The 26,538-nt window shown below is 46.1% G+C and overlaps 1 protein-coding gene across 7 annotated transcripts in view; it reads left to right on the top strand.

Moving 5' to 3' along the window:
* The window catches only part of ppil6 (peptidylprolyl isomerase (cyclophilin)-like 6), a 103,817-nt gene that overhangs the window by 13,943 nt on the left and 63,336 nt on the right, over positions 1–26,538 (top strand). For 4 of the 7 annotated variants that reach the window (XM_072499987.1, XM_072499988.1, XM_072499982.1 and 1 more), the window contains 4 exons: positions 9,903–9,998; positions 20,627–20,815; positions 22,588–22,650; positions 24,134–24,281. In XM_072499987.1, coding sequence (XP_072356088.1) covers positions 9,903–9,998; positions 20,627–20,815; positions 22,588–22,650; positions 24,134–24,281 — 496 coding nt within the window. Of the gene's footprint in view, positions 1–3,970; positions 4,148–9,902; positions 9,999–20,626; positions 20,816–22,587; positions 22,651–24,133; positions 24,282–26,538 lie in introns of those variants that run through there. The other 3 variants (XM_072499983.1, XM_072499984.1, XM_072499985.1) reach the window with 2 other exon arrangements.

Below are 26,538 nucleotides of genomic sequence, written 5' to 3'. Positions count from 1 at the left end.
CTGGGGTGAACACAGTAAGAAGTCTTACAACACCAGGTTAAAGTCCAACAGGTTTGTTTCGAATCACTAGCTTTCGGAGCGCTGCTCCTTCCTCAGGTGAATGAGGTGAATGAAGACCTCTTCATTCACCTGATGAATGAGCTGCGCTCTGAAAGCTAGTGAGTCTAAACAAACCTGTTGGACTTTAATCTGGTGTTGTAAGACTTACTGTACATGAGTAATGGGTGGGGAGGACTTGGTGTGGGATACAATATTGACAGCAGAAGTAAGAGCAGGAAATTCTGAAATACTCAGCAGATCTGACAGAGAGATACAGGCTGAATGTTCCAAGTTGAACATAACTCTTCAGAACAGTCCTGGTTGTTCTGAAGAGTCATGTTCGACTTGAAACAAACTCTGTTTCTGCCTCCATAGATGCTGCTGGACCTGCTGAGTATTTCCATCTCTTGCTGTTTTTATTTCAGATCTCCAGCATCCGCAATATGTTGCTTTTATTTTACTGACAGCAGAGCTTTGGTTGTGCTGAAGTTTATGGAGAATAGGAAGGTGGCCAGCAGAGCATCATGACAGTCAAACCTGCAGGCACCAAAGGCATTATTGAGATCTTCCATATTGGGCTGTATTCAGGATGGAGATGAACTGATGACATTAAAACTAAACTGGAGATTGTCAGATTATTAGCTCACCATCTATTCTGGCTACTCTCTTTTGGAACTGTGGCAGTCAATTCTTCCCCAGTCAACTCGTATTTATCTTGATATCTTGCTATTTTTTAATGTTTCTGTTCCAGCAAACCTCCTTTGTGCTTGAACTCAATTATTACCCTGGCCCCTCCCACCGTAGTTCTCACTCCTGGGCTTCAGCCCTGCCTTTGCTATCCCGACCTCCACGCTTTGTTTTTGCAACTCCCACTGTTGCTTCACAGCGCCAGGGTCCCGGGTTCAATTCCGGCCTCGGGTGTGGAGTTGCACTTTCTCACCCGTGTCTGCATGGGTTTCCTCCGGGTGCTCAGGTTTCCTCCCACAGTCCAAATATGTGCAGGTTAGGTGGATTGGCCATGATAAATTGCCCTCAGTATCCAAAAGGTTAGGTGGAGTTACTGGGTTACGGGAATAGGGTGGAGGCATGGGCTTAAGTAGGGTGCTCTTTCCAAGGGCTGGTGCAGACCTGATGGGCTGAATGGCCTCCTTCTGCACTGTAAATTCTATGATTCTATAACTCGAGTCCTTTTTGTTGTTGACATCTACTCCTTGGTCAGCAGTGTCGTTTGAGATTATGAGCAAGAATATATTCGTGCTTCAATATTCAGTCCCCCCTCCCCATGTAAATTGTCAAGACTCGCGTTGAGCTCAGCAGTCAGAATTTTAAAAATGGCTTAATTGTGAGATCAACAATATGCCTTCTAAGATCTTCAATTTATCATGTCATGTGAACATAATACAGCATTCTGCTAATCAGTAGTTTAGGCATATTATAAAATAGCATAACAAGTGCTTCATCAAATAGTATTATAGGGGAAAAGAATGATGTGGAGATGCCGGCGTTGGACTGGGGTGAGCACAGTACGAAGTCTTACAACACCAGGTTAAAGTCCAACAGGTTTGTTTCGATGTCACTTGCTTTCGGAGCGCTGCTCCTTCCTCAGGTGAATGAAGAGGTCTGTTCCAGAAACACATATATAGACAAATTCAAAGATGCCAAACAATGCTTGGAATGCGAGCATTAGCAGGTGATTAAATCTTTACAGATCCAGAGATGGGGTAACCCCAGGTTAAAGAGGTGTGAATTGTACCAAGCCAGGACAGTTGGTAGGATTTCGCAGGCCAGATGGTGGGGGATGAATGTAATGCGACATGAATCCCAGGTCCCGGTTGAGGCCGCACTCATGTGTGCGGAACTTGGCTATAAGTTTCTGCTCGGCGATTCTGCGTTGTCGCGGGTCCTGAAGGCCGCCTTGGAGAACGCTTACCCGGAGATCAGAGGCTGAATGCCCTTGACTGCTGAAGTGTTCCCCGACTGGAAGGGAACATTCCTGCCTGGTGATTGTTGCGCGATGTCCGTTCATTCGTTGTCGCAGCGTCTGCATGGTCTCGCCAATGTACCACGCTTCAGGACATCCTTTCCTGCAGCGTATGAGGTAGACAACGTCGTACGAATGGGATATGGCACTCGACTCATCGATCGACAGTTCCAACGCCCCACAGCGAAAAACCGGACCGACCTCCTCAGAAGACAAACATGGGACACAACCGACAGAATACCCTTCGTCGTCCAGTACTTCCCCGGAGCGGAGAAACTACGTCATCTTCTTCACAGCCTTCAACACGTCATTGATGACGATGAACATCTTGCCAAGGTCATCCCCACACCCCCACTACTTGCCTTCAAACAACCGCGCAACCTCAAACGAACCATTGTTTGCAGCAAACTACCCAGTCTTCAGAACAGCGACCACGACACCACACAACCCTGTCATGGCAATCTCTGCAAGACGTGCCAGATCATCGACATGGATACCACTATTACACGTGAGAACACCACCCACCAGGTACGCGGTACATACTGGTGCGACTCGGCCAACGTTGTCTACCTCATACGCTGCAGGAAAGGATGTCCTGAAGCGTGGTACATTGGCGAGACCATGCAGACGCTGCGACAACGAATGAACGGACATCGCGCAACAATCACCAGGCAGGAATGTTCCCTTCCAGTCGGGGAACACTTCAGCAGTCAAGGGCATTCAGCCTCTGATCTCCGGGTAAGCGTTCTCCAAGGCGGCCTTCAGGACCCGCGACAACGCAGAATCGCCGAGCAGAAACTTATAGCCAAGTTCCGCACACATGAGTGCGGCCTCAACCGGGACCTGGGATTCATGTCGCATTACATTCATCCCCCACCATCTGGCCTGCGAAATCCTACCAACTGTCCTGGCTTGGTACAATTCACACCTCTTTAACCTGGGGTTACCCCATCTCTGGATCTGTAAAGATTTAATCACCTGCTAAGGTCGCATTCCAAGCATTGTTTGGCATCTTTGAATTTGTCTATATATGTGTTTCTGGAACAGACCTCTTCATTCACCTGAGGAAGGAGCAGCGCTCCGAAAGCTAGTGACATCGAAACAAACCTGTTGGACTTTAACCTGGTGTTGTAAGACTTCGTACAGGGGAAAAGAAGGCCTTACAAATAAAAAACATTTCTGGGTCATACAATCCCTACAGTGCAGAAGGAGGCCATTCGGCCCATCAAGGCTGCACCGAACCTTGAAAGAGCACCCTGCCTAGGCCCACTCCCCCGCTCTATCCCCGCAACCCCACCTAACCTACATATCTTTGGTCACTAAGAGGCAACTTCGCAAGGCCAATCCACCTAACCTGCACCTTTGAACAGTGGATGGAAACCAGAGCATCCGGAGGAAACCCAGACACAGGGTGAAAGTGCAATCCCCGCACAGTCACCTGAGGCCGGAATTGAACCTAGGTCCCTGCCGCTGTGAGGCAGAAGTGCTAACTAACCACTGTGCCACCGTGCCCCCCTAATCATTATGACTAGCCAGATTCTAACACTGTACATTTTCACATCCCTGTACTCTGTTACCTTGTTCTTAAAGTTGTGTTTCCAAACTCCTGCCAGAATTACTAAAACGTTTGGTGTCATTAGCCTGGGTATCCAATGTTTTCAGCAAAATACTGCGGATACTGGTCTCTGAGCCGAGGACAGCGGATGCTGGAAGTACTCAGCAGGTCTGGCAGCATCGGGAGGGTTGCTGTCCAACCAGTTGAGTTTTTCCAGCATCCTCTCTTCTTGCACCCAATGTTTTGAGGGTGGAAATTGGTAATGAATCAAGCCTCTGATTCAAGTGTATTTGCTCTGACATCACAAACGATTAATTGTGAATGGTTTGTGGTGGTGTGCTACATTTGTGCTGCATCCTCCCTAGCACGCGGCCACCTCTCTGAAATGTCACCTCTTTAATTGTCCGTTTGGAACCTTCACGCAAAGTTCCCCCTTACTGATTTTTGTTCACCTTCCAGAAAGCTGCATATTTGGTCAGCGGCAATAACCCAGCATGGACCAACACTTTTACATCGAGGTGGTGGGGCTCCTCAAAGATTCAAGATTTCATACTGTGGTACTAACCACAAAGGTGATTTAAGAGACTTTCACTGTTTTTTTGTCTTTTTTCGCTGGTTTGTTTGATTTGAATTGAGCTTTAATAAGAACCTAAGAAACCAGGATCAGGAGTAGGCAGTTCAGGCCCTGGGGCGTGCTCTACCATTCAATATGATCATAGCTGATCTCATCTCGGCCTCATCTCCGCTTTCCTTCTCGCTCCCCATAAGCCTTCACCCCATTACTAATTAAAAACCTTTCTATCTCCCCCTTAAATTTGTTTAGTGTTCCAGGTGTCCACTGTACTTTAGGGTGGGGATTTCCAGAGATTCCCAACTCTTTGTGAGAAGTAATTCCTTCTCATTTCGGTTTTAAATCGACCAACCTTTAGCCTAAAACTAAATTCAAGAATGTCCAGCAAAGGGAAAATGTCCACTTTATTTCTCCCCTGTTTATCCTCTTTAGCATCTTATATACCTCAATTAGATCTCTCATTCTTCTAAACTTCAGCGAGTGTTGGTCTAAACTGCTCAATCTCTCGGGCCCAGGAGTGGTCGCCCCTTAAAGAGGCCACGCTACCACATTCTTTATATTGGGTGCGGCTGTTGAAGGGTAAATCAACATCGAACATGTGGGAGTCTTTCAAGTGACAGTTGATTAGGATTGAGGAAAGTCACGTTCCTGGGAGAACAAAGCATAAGTATGGGAAGTTTAGGGAGCCTTGGATAATGAGGGATATTGTGAACCTTGTCAAAAAGAAAAAGGATGGGTACAGTTAAAACCCTTGAGGAGTATAAAGAAAGTAGGAAGGTACTTAAGTGAGAAATTAGGAGGGCTAGGAGGGGTCATGAAAAGTCCTTGGCAAGTAGGATAAAGGTGAATCCCAAAACGTTTTATTCATATCTAGGAGTACAGGTCCACAGGTCATTGAAAGGGGCAACACAGGTGGAGAAGGTAGTCAAGAAGGCATACGGCATGCTTGCCTTCATTGGCCGGGGCATTGAGTATAAGAATTGGCAAGTCATGTTGCAGCTGTATAGAACCTTAGTTAGGCCACACTTGGAGTATAGTGTTCAATTCTGGTCGCCACACTACCAGAAGGATGTGGAGGCTTTAGAGAGGGTGCAGAAGAGATTTACCAGAATGTTGCCTGGTATGGAGGGCATTAGCTATGAGGAGCAATTGAAGAAACTCGGTTTGTTCTCACTGGAACGAAGGAGGTTGAGGGGAGACCTGATAGAGGTATACAAAATTATGAGGGGCATAGACAGAGTGGATAGTCAGAGGCTTTTCCCCAGGGTAGAGGGGTCAATTACTAGGGGGCATAGGTTTAAGGTGAGAGGGGCAAGGTTTAGAGTAGATGTACGAGGCAAGTTTTTTACGCAGAGGGTAGTGGGTGCCTGGAACTCGCTACCGGAGGAGGTAGTGGAAGCAGGGACGATAGGGACATTTAAGGGGCATCTTGACAAATATATGAATAGGATGGGAATAGAAGGATACAGACCCAGGAAGTGTAGAAGATTGTAGTTTAGTCGGGCGGCACGGGCTTGGAGGGCCGAAGGGCCTGTTCCTGTGCTGTACATTTCTTTGTTCTTTGTTCTTTGTTATATGTAAAAAGCAAGAGGGTGCCACCGAAACTAGGGTGTGGGTGAGTGGCCAGGCAGAGTTCCTTAATAATAATATAATAATAATTATTATTAGGTTGGAGAAGATAAAGTTTGCCTTGAGAGGGTCTGTGGAGGGGTTTGCCCAGAGAAGGCAGCCGTTCATCGACTTCTTTAGAACAGTTAAGATGTCAGCAGTCCGGTAGGGGGGAGGGGGTATAAAATAGGAGGTAGGGGAGTGGGAGGTGGGATGGGGGGGGGGGGGGGTGTTAGGTATTGAGTTGGTTTGATTATTTGCAGCCCTGTTGGCTTGTTTTGTTTTATGGTTGTGTTTGATGTGTAAATATATAAATGCCTCAATAAAATTATTTTTCAAAAAAATTGCAAGAGGGAAAGGATTGGACCATTTAAGGACAGTGGGGGGAATCAATGTGTTGAGCCAGAGGAAATGGGCGAGGTGCCAAATGAATACCTTGCTTCAGTGTTCACCAAAGAAAGGGAATTTGTGGAAGATGATTCTTGGGTAGGGTGTGTGGACAGTCTGGATCATGTTAACATCAAAAAGGAGGAGGTATTGGATCTTTTAAAAGATATTAAGGTCGTGCCTCACTAACTTGATCGAGTTTTTTGAAGAGATGACAAAGATGATTGATGAGTGGAGGGTGGTGGATGTTGTTTACATGGACTTCAGTAAAGCCTTTCACAAGGTGCCTCATGGCAGACTGGTACAAAGGTGAAGTCATACGGGATCAGAAGTGAGGTGGCAAGATGGATACAGTACTGGCTCGGTCACAGAAGGCAGAGGGTAGCTGTAGAAGGGTGTTTTTCTGAATGGAAGGTTTTGATTAGTGGTGTTCCACAGGGATCTGTTCTTGGGCATCTGTTGTTTGTAGTGTACATAAACGATTTGGAGGAAAATGTAGCCGGTCTGATTAGTAAGTTTGGAGATGACACCAAGGTTGGTGCAGTGGCAGATAGTGTTGAGGATTGTCAGAGGATACAGCAGGACAGAGATAGGTTGGAGATTTGGGCAGAGAAATGGCAAATGGAGTTTAATCCTGACAAATGTGAGGTAATGCATTTTGGTAGGTCTAACATAGAGGGGAAATATACCGTAAATAGCAAAACTCTTAGGAATATAGAAAGTTAGAGAGATCTGGACGCGCAGGTCCACAGGTGTTTGAAACACAAGTTGTCAAGGTAGTCAAGAAAGCATATGGATTGCTTGCCATCATTGAACGGGGCACGAGTTGTATAGAACCTTGGTAAGGCCGCACTTGGAATATTGCGCACAATTCTGGTCGACACACTACTAGAAGGATGTGGAGGCTTTGGAGAGGGTGCAGAGGAGGTTTACCAGGATGTTGTCAGGTCTGGAGGGTGTTAGAAATGTGGAGAGGCTGAATAGACTTGGACTGTTTTCATTAGAAAGGTGGAGGTTGAGGGGTGACCTGATAGAGGTCTACAAGATTATGAGGGGCATGGATAGAGTGGATGGGCAGGCACTCTTTCCCAACGTGGAGGGGTCAATCACCAGGGGGCATAGGTTTAAAATCCATGGGACAAAGTTTAGAGGAGATGGGCGAGGCAAGTTTTTTACACAGAGAGTGGTGAGTGCCTGGAACGCGCTGCCAGGGGAGGTTGTGGAAACAGATTCAATAACGGTGTTCAAATGGCATCTTGACAAATACATAGATAGAATGGATATAGAGGGATACGGCATAAGGAAGTGCTGAGAGCCATGACCGGTACAGGCTTGGAGGGCTGAAGGGCCTGTTCCTGTGCTGCATTGTTCTTTGTTCTTCCCCATCCCCCCTCCCTCAAGTCCCTCTATACTATATACATTACAGGATACAAACAGACAACTATTTAAAATAAGGGCGGAACAACAAAAAGGGGTGATAGGGTACAGTCTTTCATAAGGTCAATCTATCAGGCTACTTCCAATGTCTGGTGGAATGCCTCAGTTCTTTGACAGGTTCTTCCACCATTGAGGTTGTGGTGTCATTAGCAGCAGATGGTTGACTAAAAATCTCAGAAGGTGCGTTGGTTCAGACCCCTCCAGTTCCTGCTGAAGTAACAAGAGGGTCCCCTTCTGAAACAACCATTCCCTAATTTCTGGCTCTGATGAAGAAACATTAGTCGTAACCAGTGGATCCACTTGTTTTACTGTTGGGCCTGAAGCCTCTCTCCTTATGTGGTCTACATGCTTTCAGACCTCTCTCCCTTGTAGATCTCCCAAATAATATACAGGCCCAGACCTGGCTACGATTCTCCCAGATACCATGGAGGGCCAATCCCCAAGTTTCTGATGAAAACGAGATCAACTGCTCTGAAAGTTCTGTTACCTTCGGTGGAGTCATGGTGTTTTTTGCGTAGCTTGCCTCACCTCCATCCTCCCCACGTCAAATTTGGGAACACCAATGTAATGTGGGGAGTGGTGTATGAAAGAAGAAAATTGGCTAGCTTGAGATGCGAGGCCTATCTAGCTGCTTATTCATCGTGGATTTAAAAATATGCACCACTCTTTCTGCCGGGCCATTCGAGGCTGGGTGATCGGAAGCTGTGTGGATGTGCTGAATTTGATTAACCTGTATGAAATACTGGAATTACTCCCCCGTAAAGGTGGTGCTATTTATTATCAACACCAGGAGTATTGTGTGCAGTTTTGGTCTCCTTATCTGAGGAAGGATGTTCTTGCTATGGAGGGAGTGTAGCGAAGGTTTACCAGACTGATTCCTGGGATGGCAGGACTGTCATATGAGGAGAGACTAAATCAGTTAGGATTATATTCACTGGAGTTTAGTAGAGTGAGAGGGGACCTCATAGAAACTTACAAAATTCTAACAGGATTAGACAGGGCAGATTCAGGAAGAATGTTCCCAATGATGGGAGAGCCCAGAGCTCGGATTAGACAGGGGTCATAGTTTGATGGTAAGGGCTGAGGTGAAATAGCGCTGTTTAGCATTGGTCCACACAAATGTGGACTCGGCGTAACAGCATCTGTGAAGGTCTCCCAGGCCATCGGAGACCCTTGGATGGTCGGGTTCTGGGCAGGGTGGTACCCTGGGACTCCTGCTGCAACCCGGGCATGTTGGCACTGCCACCCTGGGTGAGGTGCCCAGGTGCCAGGTTGCCAGTGACACGGATTGGGCCCATGGGTATCCTTCCCTTGCGCGGTTGGGTGAGGGGGGCGCGAAGACCCCCTAAGAGGTAGGTTGGACAGTGGTATTTAAAAATGGCACCCCAATTTCTTTCTGCACTGACGAGCTCAGTTCAGTTCGTCAGTGCAGGAAATGAGGTAAGTGCGGCCTTGGCGGGGCTTTCCCAACTAAGGCCAGAAAAACGCCAGTCTTGTCTGATAGTGGGGCCATTCTCGGTCCTGCAGGTGCCGTGGAAGACCCCACTATGCCTGTCCAAAACGGACCGTTTTTTTAACGTTAAATCGCGCCCATTAACTCTGACAATGTGGAATCTGTATAGGTCGAGCTGAGAAACACTGAGGTGGAAAAAGCCTTAGTGGGGGTTGTATGTAGACCCCCAAATTGTAGTGGTGCTGTTGGGAATACAATGTCAAACATACAACCCAAGGGGTTTTACACAGTTTCCAGTTCACTGGTGTACGAAGGTTGAAAGGCCTTATGGTGCCCCTTCCCCATTGCACCTCTGCGGTGGCTGCCCCAAGTGTTAATGCATCCCTCAGCACACAGCCTTGGACCTTGGAAGGTACCAGTCTGCAATGCTCAGCCATCGACAACATTTTGAACTGAAAGACCAAACAGAAGGAAACTACTTCCTCTGGCGGGGGAGCTCAGAATACCTTAACCTTGGAGCCAGGCAGAGTTCACTGGTGATCTCAAGAAACAGGGAGCGGGATTCTCCGCCGGCGGGATTCTCCGGTTTCTCGACGGCGCGGGGCTGCCCCACAATGGGAAACCCCATTGACCTGCCGGCGTAACGGAGAATCCCGTCGGCGGGTCGGGGCAGAAAGGTGGCGTGGCGGGGTGAAGAATCCAACCCCAAAGGTCACACAAAGGGGCCGTGTAAATCTAAAACTCTTCCCCCTAAAAGCTTTTGAGTTTAGGTCAATGGAAATATTGAAATAAGGATTTCTCGCTCTCCTCATTGTGGGATGAAAGACTGAAAGAAAAAATAAAGTTTTAAAAATCCTTCCTTTTTATGCAGGTGCTGAAGCAGACATATCCTTCCCAATTGGCTGATCCAGTAATACGCCCGCTTCTGGAATTTGCCTGGCATGTGTACTTGGATGAGGCAAAGAAGGTATTTGCGTCTTTTTCATTCTTAATCTAAGTTAATTATTTTATTTTTTCATGGTAGTTGAGCGTCACTGGCAAGTCCAGCATTTATTGCCAATCCCTAATTGCCCTTGAGTAGGTGGTGGTGAGTTGCCTTCTTGAAAGACAGCAGCCCATGAGGTGTAGGTGCACCCACAATGCTGTTAGGGAGGGAGTTGCAAGATTTTGGCCCAGCGACAGTGTGGGAACAGGAATATATTTCCAAGTCAGGTGTAGCTTGGACGGCAAATTGCTGGTGGGTGTGTCCCCATGCATCTGTTACCCCCTTGTCCTTCTTAATGGTAGATGTCATGGGTTTGGACGGTGCTATAGAGAAGCCTTGGTAAGTTGTTGCAGTGCATCATGTAGATGGTGTACTCTACTACATTGTGGAGGGAGTGAGCGTTGAAGGAGTTGGATGGTGGGCCAATCAGATGAGCTGCTTTGTCCTGGATGATGTTGAGCTTCTTGAGTGTTACTGGAGCTGCCTCTGACCTGCTTTTGTAGCCACAGTATTTATATGGTGAGCCCAGTTCAGATTCTGGTCAACGGCTATGTTGAATTTGTCCTGATTTTTGTGGACAGGGCATAACTGGGCAATTTTCCACTTTGCTGGATTGGTGCCAGTGTTGTAGCTGTACTGAAACAGCTTGGCTAAAGCTTAGCTGGTTTGGAGCATAAGTCTTCAGTACTATTGCCAAAATGTTGTCAGGGCCAATAACCTTTGTAGGATGGCCTTTAGCCATTCCTTGATATCACATGGAGGGAATGAGATTGGCTGAAAACTGGATTCTATGATGTTGGAGATCTTTGAGGAGGCCAAGTTGGATCATATACTTAGCATTTCTGGCTGAAGATTGTTGCAAATGTTTGAGCCTTAACTTGTGCACTGATGTGTTGGGCTCCTCCATCATTGAGGATGGGAATATTTGTGGAGACTCCTCCTCTCTCCTCCTTTAGTGAGTTGTTCAATTGGCCACCACCATTCATGGCTGGATGTGGCTGGACTGCAGAGCTTAGATCTGATACGTTGGTTGTGGGATCGCTTAGCTTTAAATTTTAAAAAATAAATTTAGAGTACCCAATTATTTTTTTCCAATTAGGGGGCAATCCACCTAGCCTGCACATCTTTGGGTTGTGGGGGCGAAACCCACGCAACCACGGGGAGAATGTGCAAACTCCACACGGACAGTGACCCAGAGCCGGGATCGAACCTGGGACCTCGGCGCCATGAGGCTGCAGGGTTAACCCTCTGCGCCACCGTGCTGCCCCGGTTAGCTTTAGAAGGGCAATACTTCAGATACAATGGATTTGTTTGAAGAATTTGCTTCAGCAGCAGGAATACCATTTGGTTATCAGTGGTGCTGCCTTAAACCATCCCAACAATGGACTTACCTTGCAGACTACAACCAAATCAATGTACCCAAAATATATGGCCCACCAGTCAATTCCTGCCATGACTTGGCCGAAGGCCTGGAAATTGAACCAGGATCCAGATAACCTAGATCCACCCTGAGGTGGTGGAATTTAGTGGAATTGCAGATAGCGATGAGGACTGTCAGAGGATACAGCAGGATTGAGATTGTCTGGAGACTTGGGCGGAGAGATGGCAGATGAAGTTTAATCCGGACAAATGTGAGGTAATGCATTTTGGAAGGTCTAATGCAGGTAGGGAATATACAGTGAATGGTAGAACCCTCAAGAGTATTGAAAGTCAGAGAGATCTAGGAGTACAGGTCCACAGGACTCTGAAAGGGGCAACACAGGTGGAGGAGGTAGTCAAGAAGGCATACGGCAAGCTTGCCTTCATTGGCCGGGGCATTGAGTATCAGAATTGGCAAGTCATGTTGCAGCTGTATAGAACCTTAGTTAGGCCACAATTGGAGTATAGTGTTCAATTCTGGTCGCCACACTACCAGAAGGATGTGGAGGCTTTAGAGAGGTTGCAGAGGAGATTTACCAGGATGTTGCCTGGTATGGAGGGCATAAGCTATGAGGAGAGGTTAAATAAACTCGGTTTGTTCTCACTGGAACGACGGAGGTTGAGGGGCGACCTGATAGAGGTCTACAAAATTATGAGGGGCATAGACTGAATGGATGGTCAGAGACTCCACAGAATGAAGGGGTCAATTACTAGGGGGCATAGGGTTAAGGTGTGAGGGGCAAGGTTTAGAGGAGATGTACGAGGCAAGTTTTTTACACAGAGGGTAGTGGGTACCTGGAACTCGCTACCGGAGGAGGCGGTGGAAGCAGGGACGATCGTGACGTTTAAGGGGCATCTTGAAAAATACATGAATAGGATGGGGATAGAGGGATACGGACCCAGGAAGTGTAGAAGATTTTAGTTTGGATGGACAGCATGGTCGGCGCAGGCTTGAAGGGCCGAAGAGCCTGTTCCTGTGCTGTACTTTTCTTTGTTCTTTGTTCACCCATTATTCCAGGATTTCCATGGAGCTTGTAAAGAGTGGAATTTTTTCTATGGTTGTGTCATCCAAAGGCAGAAATTCCAGAGCTAACGAATACTGTCAGGCGTTGTATATCTGATATGAGACCTAGGATGTCATACGGCCAAAGAACCCAAGTGGTCACACTGAAGAATGCGGGGCAGGATTTGGGTGTGGCACCAAAAACTAGGCGAGGCTTTTTATATATCATTTTAAAATGTGATCCTCTCACAAAGTAAGTTCTTAGGTACTTGATGGTTATTTCCTGAGGGAGAGAACCACTGCACCATCGCAATCCATGGGTCTTTACCGGGCAAACACCCCATGCTAGTTAAATGGTGCTGTTGCTCGCCAGTCCTATTCAAATTAGACGTCTTCTCCCAGTCTTGCTAAAATTTGGTGTGATCAATATAAGAGTTGCTGCGTGGGCGCATCCTAGACCACTCATTGGTTTTACAAAGAATCTTATGAGTTGGTATATAAAATAATTGACTTTCCAGCAGGAGTCACTACTGTCATGTGAGAGTACCTTTAAGAGATGGATGTTTAAGCAATGTACCTTTAAGAAAACAGTGATGTCAGAGAGTGGGTGGAGCTGGGCTTTAGATCAGCCATTTTGCAATTTTTAGTTTTGCAGTTTGAAAAGAGCTTGTGAGTGTCTATGTTTGCAGTGAGCTGGATTTGCTGTGATGTCTGCCATGAAAGACTATCTCTGGATCATTTGGGTAATTTAAACTCATAATAGTAAAGCCTTTAACCTGATGTGATTCTGTTTAAAGGTGTTAAGTCTCTTGGAAGTTTGAAGGAACATTTTGAGGAATTATTTACTGTTGCAATATTTTCTGAGTTATCTTTGAAGTAAGGGGTGTTAAGAGATCCAATGTTTATTTAAAATGTTGAGTTGAGTTCATGGAATAAACATTGTTTTGTGTTTAAAAACCCATGTGTCCATAATTGTAATCCCACACCTAGGGAACAAGCCGTGTGCTCGGAAAAGCAACCAATACATTAAAGGGGGAGGTTGGTTGAACTTCATGATACATTTTGGGGTTCTGAAAACGCCTCGCCCATAACACTACATGCTATGTGGAAACGTGGAAATTCTGTTCTGACTGATGGCACCTTCTCAGCCAAGCTTAAGGATGGTGAGATCATTGGTAACATCCCCAACCTAGTCCACATCCTCAACCTAGTGCAAGATCTAATGGCTACACTCCACCTGAAAAGCAGTTCAACGGGGCGCAGCGTGGACAATAAAAGTCAGGATACCCTGCTCCCGGGTACCACCTAGCTCGCAACACCTCACGAGATCCAACGCCTAGTTTTTTGGTGGCCACACCTAAATCCTTTTGTTTCTTGGCGTCCCAAGCGGGAAACACACGGCCAAATGTGCTCACCATGGGACTTTGTTCCCAATTAGTTAAATTGAGCCCAATGTTTATTAAAGCAGCAGAAAATTAGTCAGAGGATGTCATGATGAAACTTAGCATTGTCCTGTTCAAACTGCAAGTTGTCAGGGTGCACAGACCAGCCTTGAATTTCCTCTAGTATGGGAGATTGAGAGGTGATCTAATTGAGGTGCTTAAGGTGATTTAAAAAAATTAAAAAGGTACAAAAGAAATAATAGTCCTTAATATGGGGACCTTACTAAAGGTAAGCTATTCAGGTGTAATATCAGGAGTTACTTCTTCACACAAAGGGAAGTGGAAATCTGGGACACGCTCCCTCAAAATGCTGTTGGACGGGATTCTCCGGTCGCCGGCGGCAAAATTGAGTTCGGTGATGGGCCGGAGAATCACTGTTTGCGCCGAAATCGGAGGGGCATTGCCGCATCTGCGTTGCTCCGCCCCCTCAATAACGGCAAGCCGCTGGGGCGCCCTCAGGACATATGAGGCCCTCCCCCGCTGCTGCACCCCCGATGGGCCGAGTTCCCGACGGCGTGGATCACTTACGGTATTTTTTTTTCATGGACCATGAGTCCAGTGCCGCCAAAGTCGGGGGGAGCCGTTCTTCGGGCAGGGGGCCTTTGTTGGGGGCTGGGGGCACTGGTGGGGGGGGGGGGGGTGGTGGTCCGGGGGTGGCGAGGCTGGCTGCAGGGGGACATTATTTCTGTGTGTCAATGGTACGGCTGGCATTTATTCCCCATCCCAAATTGCTCTTGAGAAGATGCTCGTGAACCACCTTCCTGAATCGAACTGGGTGGCTTGCTAGGCCATGGCAGAGGACGTTTCAGAGTTAATCACACTGCTGCGGGCCTGGAGTCACATGTAGGCCAGGCCAGGCCAGGTAAGGGTGGCAGATTTCCTTCCCTCAAGCACATTAGTGAACCAGATGAGTTTTTAAAACAATTCAGTCATTCCATGGCTGCCATTGTTGAATACTATCTATTTATTGCAGATTTATTTAATTAACTGAATTTAAATTCCTCGGCTGCCATGGTAGAATATCACAGTTGGAAAACGACATTCAACTGTTACTCAGTGAATACCCTGAAGTATTTCATGGAATGGGCACTTTGCCATATCAGTACACGATTTTGCTAAAAAAGGATGCAAAACCCATCATCCATCCGCCAAGAAGAGCTCCAGCACCTCTACGAGAGAGATTAAAAGTGGAATTACAGAGATTACAAACTCAAGGCATAATATCCAAAGCCATGCAACCGACTGATTGGGTCAGCTCATTGGTTTGTGTAAAAAAACCTTCAGGAAATATTAGAATTTGCATGGATCCCAAAGATCTAAATAAAAACATACGTAGGGAACATTATCCTATTCTCAAAAGAGAAGAAATTACTTCTGAAATGTCGAATGCGCGAATTTTCACAAAGTTGGACATCACAAGGTTTTTGGCAGATGCAGCTCGAAGACTCCAGCAAGCTCCTCTGTACATTCAACATGCCTTTTGGAAGGTACTGCTTCAATAGAATGCCCTTCGGGATCATCTTCTGTTTCACCGAATTATGGAGCAAATGACCGAAAAAATAGATGGTTTTCGAGTCTGTATGGACGACATCATTATATGGTCAACCACTGAGGAAGAGCATATTGCAAATCTTAGGAAAGCATTTCACCGAATATATCAATATGGTTTAAAATTGAACCACTCTAAATGCACATTTGCTACCTCGTCGTTAAAATTGTTTGGTGATACCATCTCAGCTAAAGGTGTCAGACCGGATGAAGAAAAGATAGAAGCAATACAACGAATGTAGCAACCAAAAGACAGGAAAGCTATAGTTAGGTTTCTTGGGTTCGTAAATTTCCTCAGGAAATTCATCTCCAACTTATCTTCAAGAAACTTGATCAGAAAAAATACTGAGTTTGAATGGACTCCACTTCATGCAGAATGGCTGCACCTCAAACAACAATTAATCAAAGCTCCTAGTTTAAATTTCTTCGATCCAACTAAACCCACAAAATTCTCGACAGATGCAAGTCAAGATGGAATTGGTGCAGTTTTACTTCAGCAAGACGATCAGACCAATTGGATTCCAATAGCACACGCATCTAGAGCGATGAGTGCCAGAGTGCAGGTATTCGCAAATAGAAAAGGAATGTTTAGGACTAGTAACAGGCATCACTAAGTTTCATGACTATGTGTATGGTCTACTTAAGTTCATAGTTGAGACTGATCATCGACCTCTAGTAAATATCATAGAGAAAAGCCTCAATGATATGACACCAAGATTACAGAGAATGATGATAAGTTGAGGTATGATTTTACCTTAATCTATACTCCTGGCAAAGATCTCGTAATTGCAGATACACTTTCAAGATCTATAAATACCGATAATCTACTGTTTGAATCCATCAATGACCTAGAAGCTCAGCTGCAGTTATATAGAGAAGAGAAACACTTCCTGCATCAGATGCAAAGCTGAAGCAGATACGTGAAGAAACAAAAAAAGATTTAACCTGGCTTAGAGTTATCGATTATCTACAGCATGGGTGGCCAAAAGGACACTGTCCTTAGTATCAAAGTATTCAAGCTGAACTTACGGTAGATGGTATATTATTAAGAAATTACAGGATTGTCATTCCATCAAATTTCAGGGCAGAAATGCTTCATGAAGGACATCTTGGCATCGAGAAGTGCAAACGAAGAGCTAGGCAAGCTGTGTATTGGCCGAGTATAAACAAAGACATTGCAGAATTGATAATGTTGTGTTTGACATGTCAAAGGCATCAACCAGCACAATGCAAAGAAACACTCCAACACCATGACATTGCTACGTCACCATGGGTGAAAGTAGGCATTGACTTGTTCCATGCAAGTGGAAAAGACTATGTTCTTGTCATTGATTATTATTCCAACTTTCCGGAAGTAATGAGACTACCTGATCTCTCCTCTACAGCTGTGATCAAAGCGTGTAAGGAAACATTTGTGAGACATGGCATTCCGCCAACTGTTGTGTCAGATAATGGTCCATGCTTTGCAAGCTAGGAGTGGACGTAATTTTCGTGAACATACAACTTCAATCACAATACTTCAAGTCCCCATTTCCTCAATCAAATGGAAGAGTGGAGAAAGGTTGTGAAGCAATTGTTGAGCAGAGCAAGAAATTCTCAATCGGATTTTTACTTGACTTTACTATCATACAGAGCCTCTCCGTTGAATTCAAGTTTATCTCCAGCTCAAATGTTGTACAATCGTGAAATTAGAACAACATTACCGAAAATTCATGTAGGTGATCCAGATCAACTGGGTGTGCTGAAAAGAATTCAACAGCAACGTGAAAAACAACAAAGTTACTCTGACAGGCCAGGGTTGGAAACGGGAGCGGAGGCAGATATCATAGCCTTCGCCTCGTTGATCGCCCGAAGGCGGATCCTGCTGGGATGGAGAGCAGCCTCTCCACCCAGTGCCCTGGCGTGGCAGGGGGACCTGTTGGAATACTTGGCCCTTGAGAAGGTTAAGTTCGAACTGAGGGGAAGCTCGGAGGGGTTCTACAAGTCATGGGCACTATTTAATATGCACTTTCAAGAACTGGATAACATCGAACATTAGTTGGGGGGGTGGGTAGGGGGAGGGGGGCTGTGTATATTAAGGGTGACTACGGGTAATCCCTGATTCCTTTTTGTCATTTGTTTATGTAAACATGTGGGCTGATGTTTGGGGGTCGGTGGGCGGATGGGATCGTTGTTATTATGGGGACTGACATATCTTGCTGTTTATTGTTTATTGTTGATGGGTGTAAATGTGGGAGAAAATGTGAAAAAGGAGGAGAATAAAAAAAATGTTTTTTAAAGTTACTCTGACAGGCACGCAAAACCACCAAAACCTCTCACAACAGATGACGTTGTTAGAATCAGATGCCCTGTTGGAGGATGGTCTGATACTGCTATGGTTATTAGGCAAATATCACCACACTCCCACATAATCAAAACTGCAGAAGGTGAATTGATTAGAAGGAACAGGCGTGACATTTTTAAAAAGTGCACATTTGTCAACCTATCTTTCCAAATTTGAATGTAAACCAATCTTTGAATCATCCTGTGAATATCAAACAACCTGTTGAAAGTGAACAGCAGAACATTAAAGTGTCGACCATCTACAAGGCAATTTAATTGGAGAAGTTGACACTTTAATGTTCTGCTGTTCACTTTCAACAGGCTGTTTGATATTTTCAGCACACCCAGGACATGGTAATGCCATTGAATGTCAAGTGGCGATGGTTAGATCCTCTCTTGTAGGAGATGGTCATTGCCTGACACTTGTGTGGTCCTTGTCAGCCCAAGCCTGGATATTGTCCAGGTCTTGTTGCATTTGGACATAGATTGCTTCATCATCTGAGGAGTCGCGAATGGTGATGAACATTGTGCAGTCATCCGCAATCATCTCCACTTCTGGCCTTATGATGGAAGGGAAGTCATTGATGAAGCAGCTGGAGATGGTTGGGCCTAGGACACTACCCTGAGGAACTCCTGCAGTGATGTCCTGGAGCTGAGTTGATTGGCCTGCATGTGTATTTCAAGTGTTTAACTCCGTTACATCATTGCAAGTGACAAAATAGGCAACAGACAGTGTCTGTTTAGTGAATACTGATGGAGAAATGATTTTAATGCACCAACAACTCCCAACATGTCCTGTTATTTTATTGCAACCACACATTTATAAATTAAAGGGCACAATTTCTCCTCATAAAATGCCAAATCCTCAATTTTATTAGTCAGATACTTGATATGATGATACCGCTTTAGAACTTAGCATCGCCAGGAGACAGGGAGAAAAAGTAAACTGTCACGTTATTAATAATATCACCTCAATGATGTAGTGGTACAAGAATGAGACTTGGGGTAATTCCCACTTGCCCTCACCCCCATTCCACAACATGTATCACTCTGTAGCCTTCAGAAAGAAATCCAAGGCTGATTAATCTAAGAGGTGATCCTAAGCTAAGCTAAGAGGAAAAGTCACTGTTGGATAAACAGATTACGGATCGTAAACCAAGCATTACCCATTGTTACAACTGCTGCATCTTAAATCAAAGTCACTTAATTCGAGTGATCAATCATTGAAAGTGTTGGCTCTAGTATATATTGCTTAATTCACGTTAACCAAGCGCAAATACCCATATCAGCGCAAAATGAGCTTTGGAGTAGCTTTGCCAGGCTGGGTGCAGCGGTGTGGTGTGGTGCACTCGTGTGGGGTTCAGTACGCATGCATCGGTGGTCATATTGTCCTGTCATCTTGATTTGTAAGTGAGGAAGGTGAGAACAGAAAGAGAAGAAAAGAGCAGTGTTAGGGTGGAGGGCAGGAGAGATTACTTGATATAAGGTTATATTGCAAGGCCAAAGGGAGTAAAAATGGAAAAAGTAAAGAAATAATAGATGTGTCTAGAGAAGATGTGAATGGCCGGATAGATGGCTGCCATCCAAATGCAAAGTGAAGGGAACAAGAGAGAAACAAGAGCAAATAAAAACAAAACTAGCAAGAAACATGGAACAAAATCAGGTTGTGCTCCAAAATTGTTGAACTCAGTTTCAGTGCCCAGTTGAAAGATAAGGTGCTGTTCCTTAAGTTTGCCTTGGGTTTCTTCAGAACACTGGGGCAACCAGGGACAGAAATATCAGATTGGGAGAAAGGTGGATAATAATAAGGGTAGATGGCTGGGAGCTCGGGATCAGTTTTGAGGACTGAAAGGAGGTGAAAGTGATCTTCGGGTCTATTTTTGGTCTCCCCAATGCCGAGGAGACCATAATGTGAGCAGCGAATACAGTAGGCTAATTTGAAAGAAGCAGGAGAAAAATCACCGTTTCACATGGACGGAATGCTTAGGATTTGGATGCTGAGAAGGGTAGTGTTAAAAGGGCAGGTGTTGCCTCTCCTGTGTTTACATGGAGATGTGACTTAGGAAGGGAGGTGGTGGACAAGGGTGTAGCGGAGGGAACGGTTCCTTCGGAATATTGGAAATGGAAGATATTTTTAGTGATGGCATCGTGCTGGAGATAGCAAAAATGGCAGAGGATGGTCAGTTGAATATGGAGGCTAGTGGAGTGAAAAATGAAGACAAAGGGAAGCTTATCGTGGTTGTGCAAGGGCAGGGCATGGGCGGCATGGTAGCACAGTGGTTAGCACTGTTGCTTCACAGCACCAGGGTCCCAGGTTCGATTCCCGGCTTGGGTCACTGTCTGTGCGGAAGCTGAACGTTCTCCCCATGTCTGCGTGGGTTTCCTCCGGGTGCTCCGGTTTCCTCCCACAAGTCCCGAAAGACGTGCTGTTAGGTGAATTGGACATTCTGAATTCTCCCTCAGTATACCCGAACATGCACTGCAGTGCGGCTACTAGGGGATTTTCCACAATAACTTCATTGCAGTGTTAATGTAAGTCTACTTGTGACAATAAAGATTATAATTATTATTATTATTATGAGAGCGAATGTGCATAAAAAATAACTGACTGTTTATTGTTGATATCCAGCTAAATTGGGACTGCGACAGGCTGAAAGGTCTCCTTCCCTGCTACTTGAATCTGTGCTCTACATGGATGTTAACTTGCTTAATTTAAATGACTTGATGCTCAAAGGAAAAAGAGAAAAGCACCTTAGTGCAGTTACAAGTACTGCATCATTGTGTATCTGTAAACAAATTAAAAGTTTACCAAAAACTGTTCATGAAGATGGTACCCCCCTTACATATTGAAGACACTCGCTATTCTGTTTTCACAGACAATGAAAGGTAATGTGTGGGGCTTCTCCTCCAGTGTCATGTGCTTTGTCAATGGCCAGCTTCTTGGTGATGAGAAGGATTTCCTGAAATGGGCAGAAGATGAGTTTGACTACACAGATTTCAGACCTAAAGCACTGTATGAGGCAATCGCTGAAGATTCTTATTCTAAGTACCTGAAGGGCATTGGGGTAAGTATCAGTATTTCCTTACAGTGTAAAGCTAAACTTCCCAGTCACTCATACTCAGTGATAACCTAATCCACACATTGAATAGGCTGGAGTCAAAATAAATGCAAACAAAGTGTTTAAAATATATGATGCTTTCATGGATGAAGACTGGAAATATTCTCGCAATGTTCTAAACCACACAATGGTGCTGTAAAGAACAAAGAACAAAGAAAAGTACAGCACAGGAACAGGCCCTTCGGCCCTCCAAGCCTGCGCCGACCATGCTGCCCGTCTAACCTAAAACCTTCTACACTTCCAGGGTCCATATCCCTCTATTCCCAAGTGGTGCTATCTGAGGTTTGAGCCCTTGATTGGTTTTTTGCTCCAGTTTTTTAAGTTGCTTTCTTCCAATTTGGGCTCCGTGTCCCCCACCATTGTCATCGGAATAATCTTTTAAGTAAATAATATTATTAGCACATGTAAAACAGGCCTTTAATATGTGTACATTTATTAATTAACATTGGTTAATTTTCTATTTAGCAGAAGCTTGTCAGCCCATCACAAAGTTAAAGTTCATTTCTTGTAGATCTCTGAAGATCATCGAATGCACCTACCATTCATTATGAGATTTGGTGAAACTGATGGATCTTTGCTTTGTAGAACATAAAGGTTCTTCATCTTCTTACAGTTGGATCACTGACTTAAATGCAATCTTTGAACAATGTAGCGAACCGTTTTATGAAATACAGTAAAAATCCAACCAACCCTACATCCCATGTCCTTTATAATTTTGCCAATACCAAGGGTGTTCCTGATCTTGTGGAATTCTAGGATATCTTTTGGATGGTGGGATCTCTGGCAGACAGAATGGTATATCCCTGACCAAGGCCAATTTTCGGCCATCCGTAGCAATTGCGTAATTTTGGCACGCTCTCAACAACACCTCAACCCTACTGAGGAGGTCTGCCCTCAGAAAGAGCTTCAGAAACATGCTGGAGCTGCAAAGCTCCACTGACCATCTACTGGTGGCCAAAGAAATTTTAAAAATATGTATACCGTCAGAATAAATGCAAAACAAAGACTAACTCGACACAATATGAGCGATTGGAGTCACTTAAACATCGAGGCAGAGAGGCAAGAGGAAAGTCATAACATCTGCTCCCAGCATGCCCTGACTTCAGCAGAAAATCTAAGCTCCCTGCCAGGTCCTGGAATAATAGCTGAAGCTGGTGCATACTTGCATTGGGTCAATCACCATCTGAATGATGAGGGTATAACCCTTTGTACCAGGATCATTAACATGGCTCCCAGGCAGGTGCTGCCCCCATCTCCTTCACCCTTTCAACCCCTTTTGTTTTTAAGAGTTCTGGGATTTGAATTTTCTGCGGGTTCCAAATTCCGTGGCTTGAAAGTTTCTTTCTTGTCGAAAAACAATTCCCTGCATTAGTCGACGATCCTTTACCTCAGAACTGCGTTCCACGGTTCTGTCCGTAATGTGTTGCCCTGATTCCTAGCTGCCCATATTTGTTTGTTTTGCTGCTACAATTACTTCAAAGAAATAGCCTTCCTATTCCGGTTTTCAGCAAAACCTGAACTGCAGGCGTCCTGATCTGGCAGCTCCCAATTTGACTCAGCTTTTAGATTGACCCTCCGTGTTGTTGATAGTTTCTTCTGCAACTCTTCAGGTTTTCTAGCAGGCTGTTTTGCTCTGTGCCCGATTCTTCGCTGGCTTCTTGAAAAAAGGATAATTGGACTAGTTTGATGTTTTGACAGATTGTTTTTGTTTTTTGCAGCACACATTTATTTATATGGACATTTGCATTGATCAGAAACCAATTGGGAGGTTATTGTTTGAGGTAAGGAAAAGAGTGAGAGGTTGTTAGAAACATAGAAACATAGAAAGCAGGAGTAGGTTGTTGGGCCCCTCAATCCTGCTATCACGATTCAATATGACCATGCTTGACCTCTACCACAATGCCATACTTCTGTGCTCTCCCCATACCCCTTGATGCCTTTAGAGACTAGAAATATATCTACTTCCTTCTTGAGTATATTCAGTGACTCGGTCTCCACAGCCTTCTGTGGTGGAGAATCCCACAGGTTCGCCACCTTCTGAGTGAAGAAATATCTCCTCATCTCAGTCCTGAATGGCCTACCCCATATCCTGAGACTGTGACCCCTTGTTCTAGACCACCCAGCCAGGGGAATTATCATCCCTGCATCCAATCGGTCTAGCCCTGTCAGAATTGTATACAATTAGATTCCCTATCGCTCTTCAAAACTCCTGTGAATACTGGCCCAGACAATCCAATCTCTCCTCATATGACAATCCTGCCATCCCGAGAATTTGTTTGGTGAACCTTTCCATCCTCAATGGCAAGTTTAACCTTTCTTAGGCAAGGAGGCCAAAACTGCACAGAATACTCCAGGTGTGGCCTTACCAAGGCCCTGTACAGCTGCAGTAAGACATTCTTGCTCCTGTACTCAAATCCTGTATCTGTCCTCCCCGCAATCTAATTTCTCCCTCATTGTCCCTTAATTTGTGAAAGTCCTGATTCATTCTAGAATAGAGTCTCGAGGGAATGATAGCATCCAACATTCCAAATAAATGCCCAGTCTTCAGACATGAGACTATATCATGTTGGAAAGCTGCTCAACCTGGAACTACTGCTGTTAGGCCTGATGCTGTCCATATCCAAATTCAATGTGTATACTCGCACATTTTCAAGAAGGTTGACAATCAGTATCGGGACCCCTGGCTGCTTTTAGTTCTTTCTATTCGCTCCTTGCACTGAGGCAGAAAATGCCAGATCCAAATGTATTGCACCATTGTGCTAACTAAGGTCATATATCTGAACATTGGCCAGCATCCTGATTCAGATTATGGATTGCTTGGTGTTGGCTGTGGTTCAATGATAGCACTCTCACCTCTGAGTCAAAAAGTCCTATTTCAGAGACTTGAGCAAATTGACAAAGCCATCAGTGCACTATTGAGGGAGCACCTCCCTGTCAAAGATTCGGTCTTTCAGATGAGGTACTAAACTGGGGTCCTGTCTGCCCCCTCAAGTGGCCATAAAAGATCCCATGGCCCCATTTCAAAGGCAATCAGGGAGTACAGCTTGGTGCCCTGGCTAACCTACCTGGTCATTACTGCAATGCTATTTGTGGAGTCTCACTTATACAAACCAGCAGCAGCATTTTCTGCATTGCAACAGTAACGCTTCAAAAATACTTAAATGGCTGTAAAGTGCTTCTCTTGCAGAGAGGGCAGCTTATTTATCATCAGAATAATAAATTCAGCCATCAAAATCCTGACACTAATCAATAATACACTGAAAGCTTTTTACAGATGTTTGTCCAAAGACTTGCAAGAATTTTGAGGCACTGTGTACAGGAGAGGCAGGATTCTCACCTACAAACATAAAGTTGTGTTATAAAGAAACCAAGTTTCACAGACTAGTGAGGAATACCTGGATTCAAGGAGGAGGTGAGACTGAAAGCTAATTTAAATACAACATTGTAGCATCCAGCGTGGATCAGAATTCTGCATATTTTAAAGTCACCGTGACTGCAAACAAGGTTTAAAATCACATTTTGCAGATTATTTTTTTTTAACCACAGTATTCCTTCCCTGGAGCCGCTTAGACACTGGCATTTGCCCATGGAAAGGGGGCTTCCACTCTACAAGGAATGCCAACAGAATGGAGCAGCTGCGAGGAAATTCCCCAGCCAGTGTGTTGCCCAGGCGTGCACCACATCGCCTGTGATCTCCTCCCATTCAGGCTCAGAGATGAGAATGGAGGGGCTATTGGAGGAGGGGTTTGGAGTGGAAAGAGGAAGTTGGGCTCATCCTCATTCTCCTGAATGAATCTAATGTAACAGAAGAATTTGGTTTTGGAAGAGTGAGACTGTGAAGTGGACCAACTACCTCCACAGGTGGGTGGCAGTCCAGTCATAAGACAGTGGGTGCGATTCTCCAGAAACATTTCTAAATGTGGCAGCGAGTGGGAATTGCCGCGAGCTTCCTGAAACGAGGCCCAGCGAGGCCGGCAACGCAATTCAACGTTAATTGGTCCACTTAACGAGGCCACACGGGCTTCTCGTCGCAATGAAAGGCTCACCAGCTGATTTGCCGGGACCGCGCTCGCCCCAGCTAACAAGATCGAGCAGCACTTAAGCTGCACTTGCTCAGGCCACCCCAGCCAGCTCCCAATAATGGCACCCTGGAGACCAACCCTAAGATTCAGGGACACTGACCTGGGGAGGCTGCTGGATGGTGTGAAGGCCAGGAGGGATGTCCTGTTCCCCCGAGGGTCCAGGCGAGTCAGCCATAAGGCAGCCAGTGCTACCTGGGATGAGGCGGCGGCAGCTGTCAGCTCGGGGAGTGTGACCAGGAAGACTGGCCTCCAGTGCCAAAAGGTCAACGACCTACACCAGGCAGCACGAGTGAGGAGACACCAACTTCCCCCACCCCCCTCACCCCCAAGGGAGTATCCATCCCCCGACTTCTCATGCGACCCCCACCCTTCCTCCACCCCCCCCTCATCCTTCAACACCCCTCCCAACCTCTTCTTCATACCCCCTCTCCTACCACTGTGAACCACACATGTGGCTAACGATGCCCTCTCTGTGTCTCCTCAGGAAAAGCTCTCCCATAACCAGCGTGAGAGGGTCCAGACTGGTGGAGGGGTGCCGGACATAAGAACCCTCAGCTCCTTCGAGGGGCGAGCCCGGAGGTGACTGGCGTGGCCGATGACAGGTCGGTGACCCTCGCGGAGGCTGGCGGACACCGCAGAGGTGAGGAATCACTGGCCTCTACTCGGAGAACCTGTCAAATGTGAGTTGTTATTGCCTTACTGACTGACCCATCCCTCCCACTGACCACATCTCCATTCTCCCGCAGGTCCTCCAGCCGACGGCACTGGCCCATCCCGGACGGCCCCCTCTCCTGACTCCAGGGAGAACACCTCGGAGGGGGGCTACTAGGATGAAACTTTTATAGTTGCGGCACAGCTGCAATCCCCACCCTCCACCAGCGCAGAGACACACACCTCGGTGGGACATGTTAGTGGATAAGCTTCTGGGGCACAGTCTGGTGAGCACCACACTGCTGCTGATGTACATCAGGTGGAGGCAGGAACCCCCAGGCGGGACAGCAGTCGGAGGTCTGCTGGATCCCAGGACCCAGCTGGGTCCCAGCCTGATGCTCAGCCTCTGGAGCTGATGGAGATGATAGGGAGCGGCCAGGACGGTCAGAGGGAGATGTCACCGTCATTGCCGCAGATCCATAGCCGCTTGGAGGAGTTGCAAAGGCTACTGGCACAGGAGATGTCGCCAACAATGCGTGGCACTGAGGCCAACACTGCTAGGATGGCGGCCGCAGTGGGAAGCCTGGTGCATGACGTCGGCTCCATAAGGAAAGGTGTCCAAGGCATCGCGCAGTCGGTGATAATGTGGTCAAGAGTCTCGGCAGAATGTCCGAATCACTGAGGGATGTCACCCAGGTTTGACAGGTCCTCCGGGTGGAGTCCGGTGGTTCCTCACCTCTGTGGCATCCGCCAGCCTCGGCGTGGGTGCCCGCTCTGTCATCGGCCACCCCAGTCACCTCGAGGACTTGCTCCTCGAAGGAGCTGAGGGTTCATGTGTCCAGCATCACTCCGCCAGTCTGGACCCTGTCCCGATAGTTATGGGAAAGCCTTTCCTGAGGAGACATGCCCCGCTCTCAGGTGGGCATGGATGAGGCA

This window comes from Scyliorhinus torazame, chromosome 4 (genome assembly GCF_047496885.1).
Source record: "Scyliorhinus torazame isolate Kashiwa2021f chromosome 4, sScyTor2.1, whole genome shotgun sequence".
NCBI classification, from domain to species: Eukaryota; Metazoa; Chordata; class Chondrichthyes; order Carcharhiniformes; family Scyliorhinidae; genus Scyliorhinus; species Scyliorhinus torazame.
The sequence above is the reverse complement of the archived record's forward strand: the minus strand, read 5'-3'. Positions and strand labels throughout refer to the sequence as shown.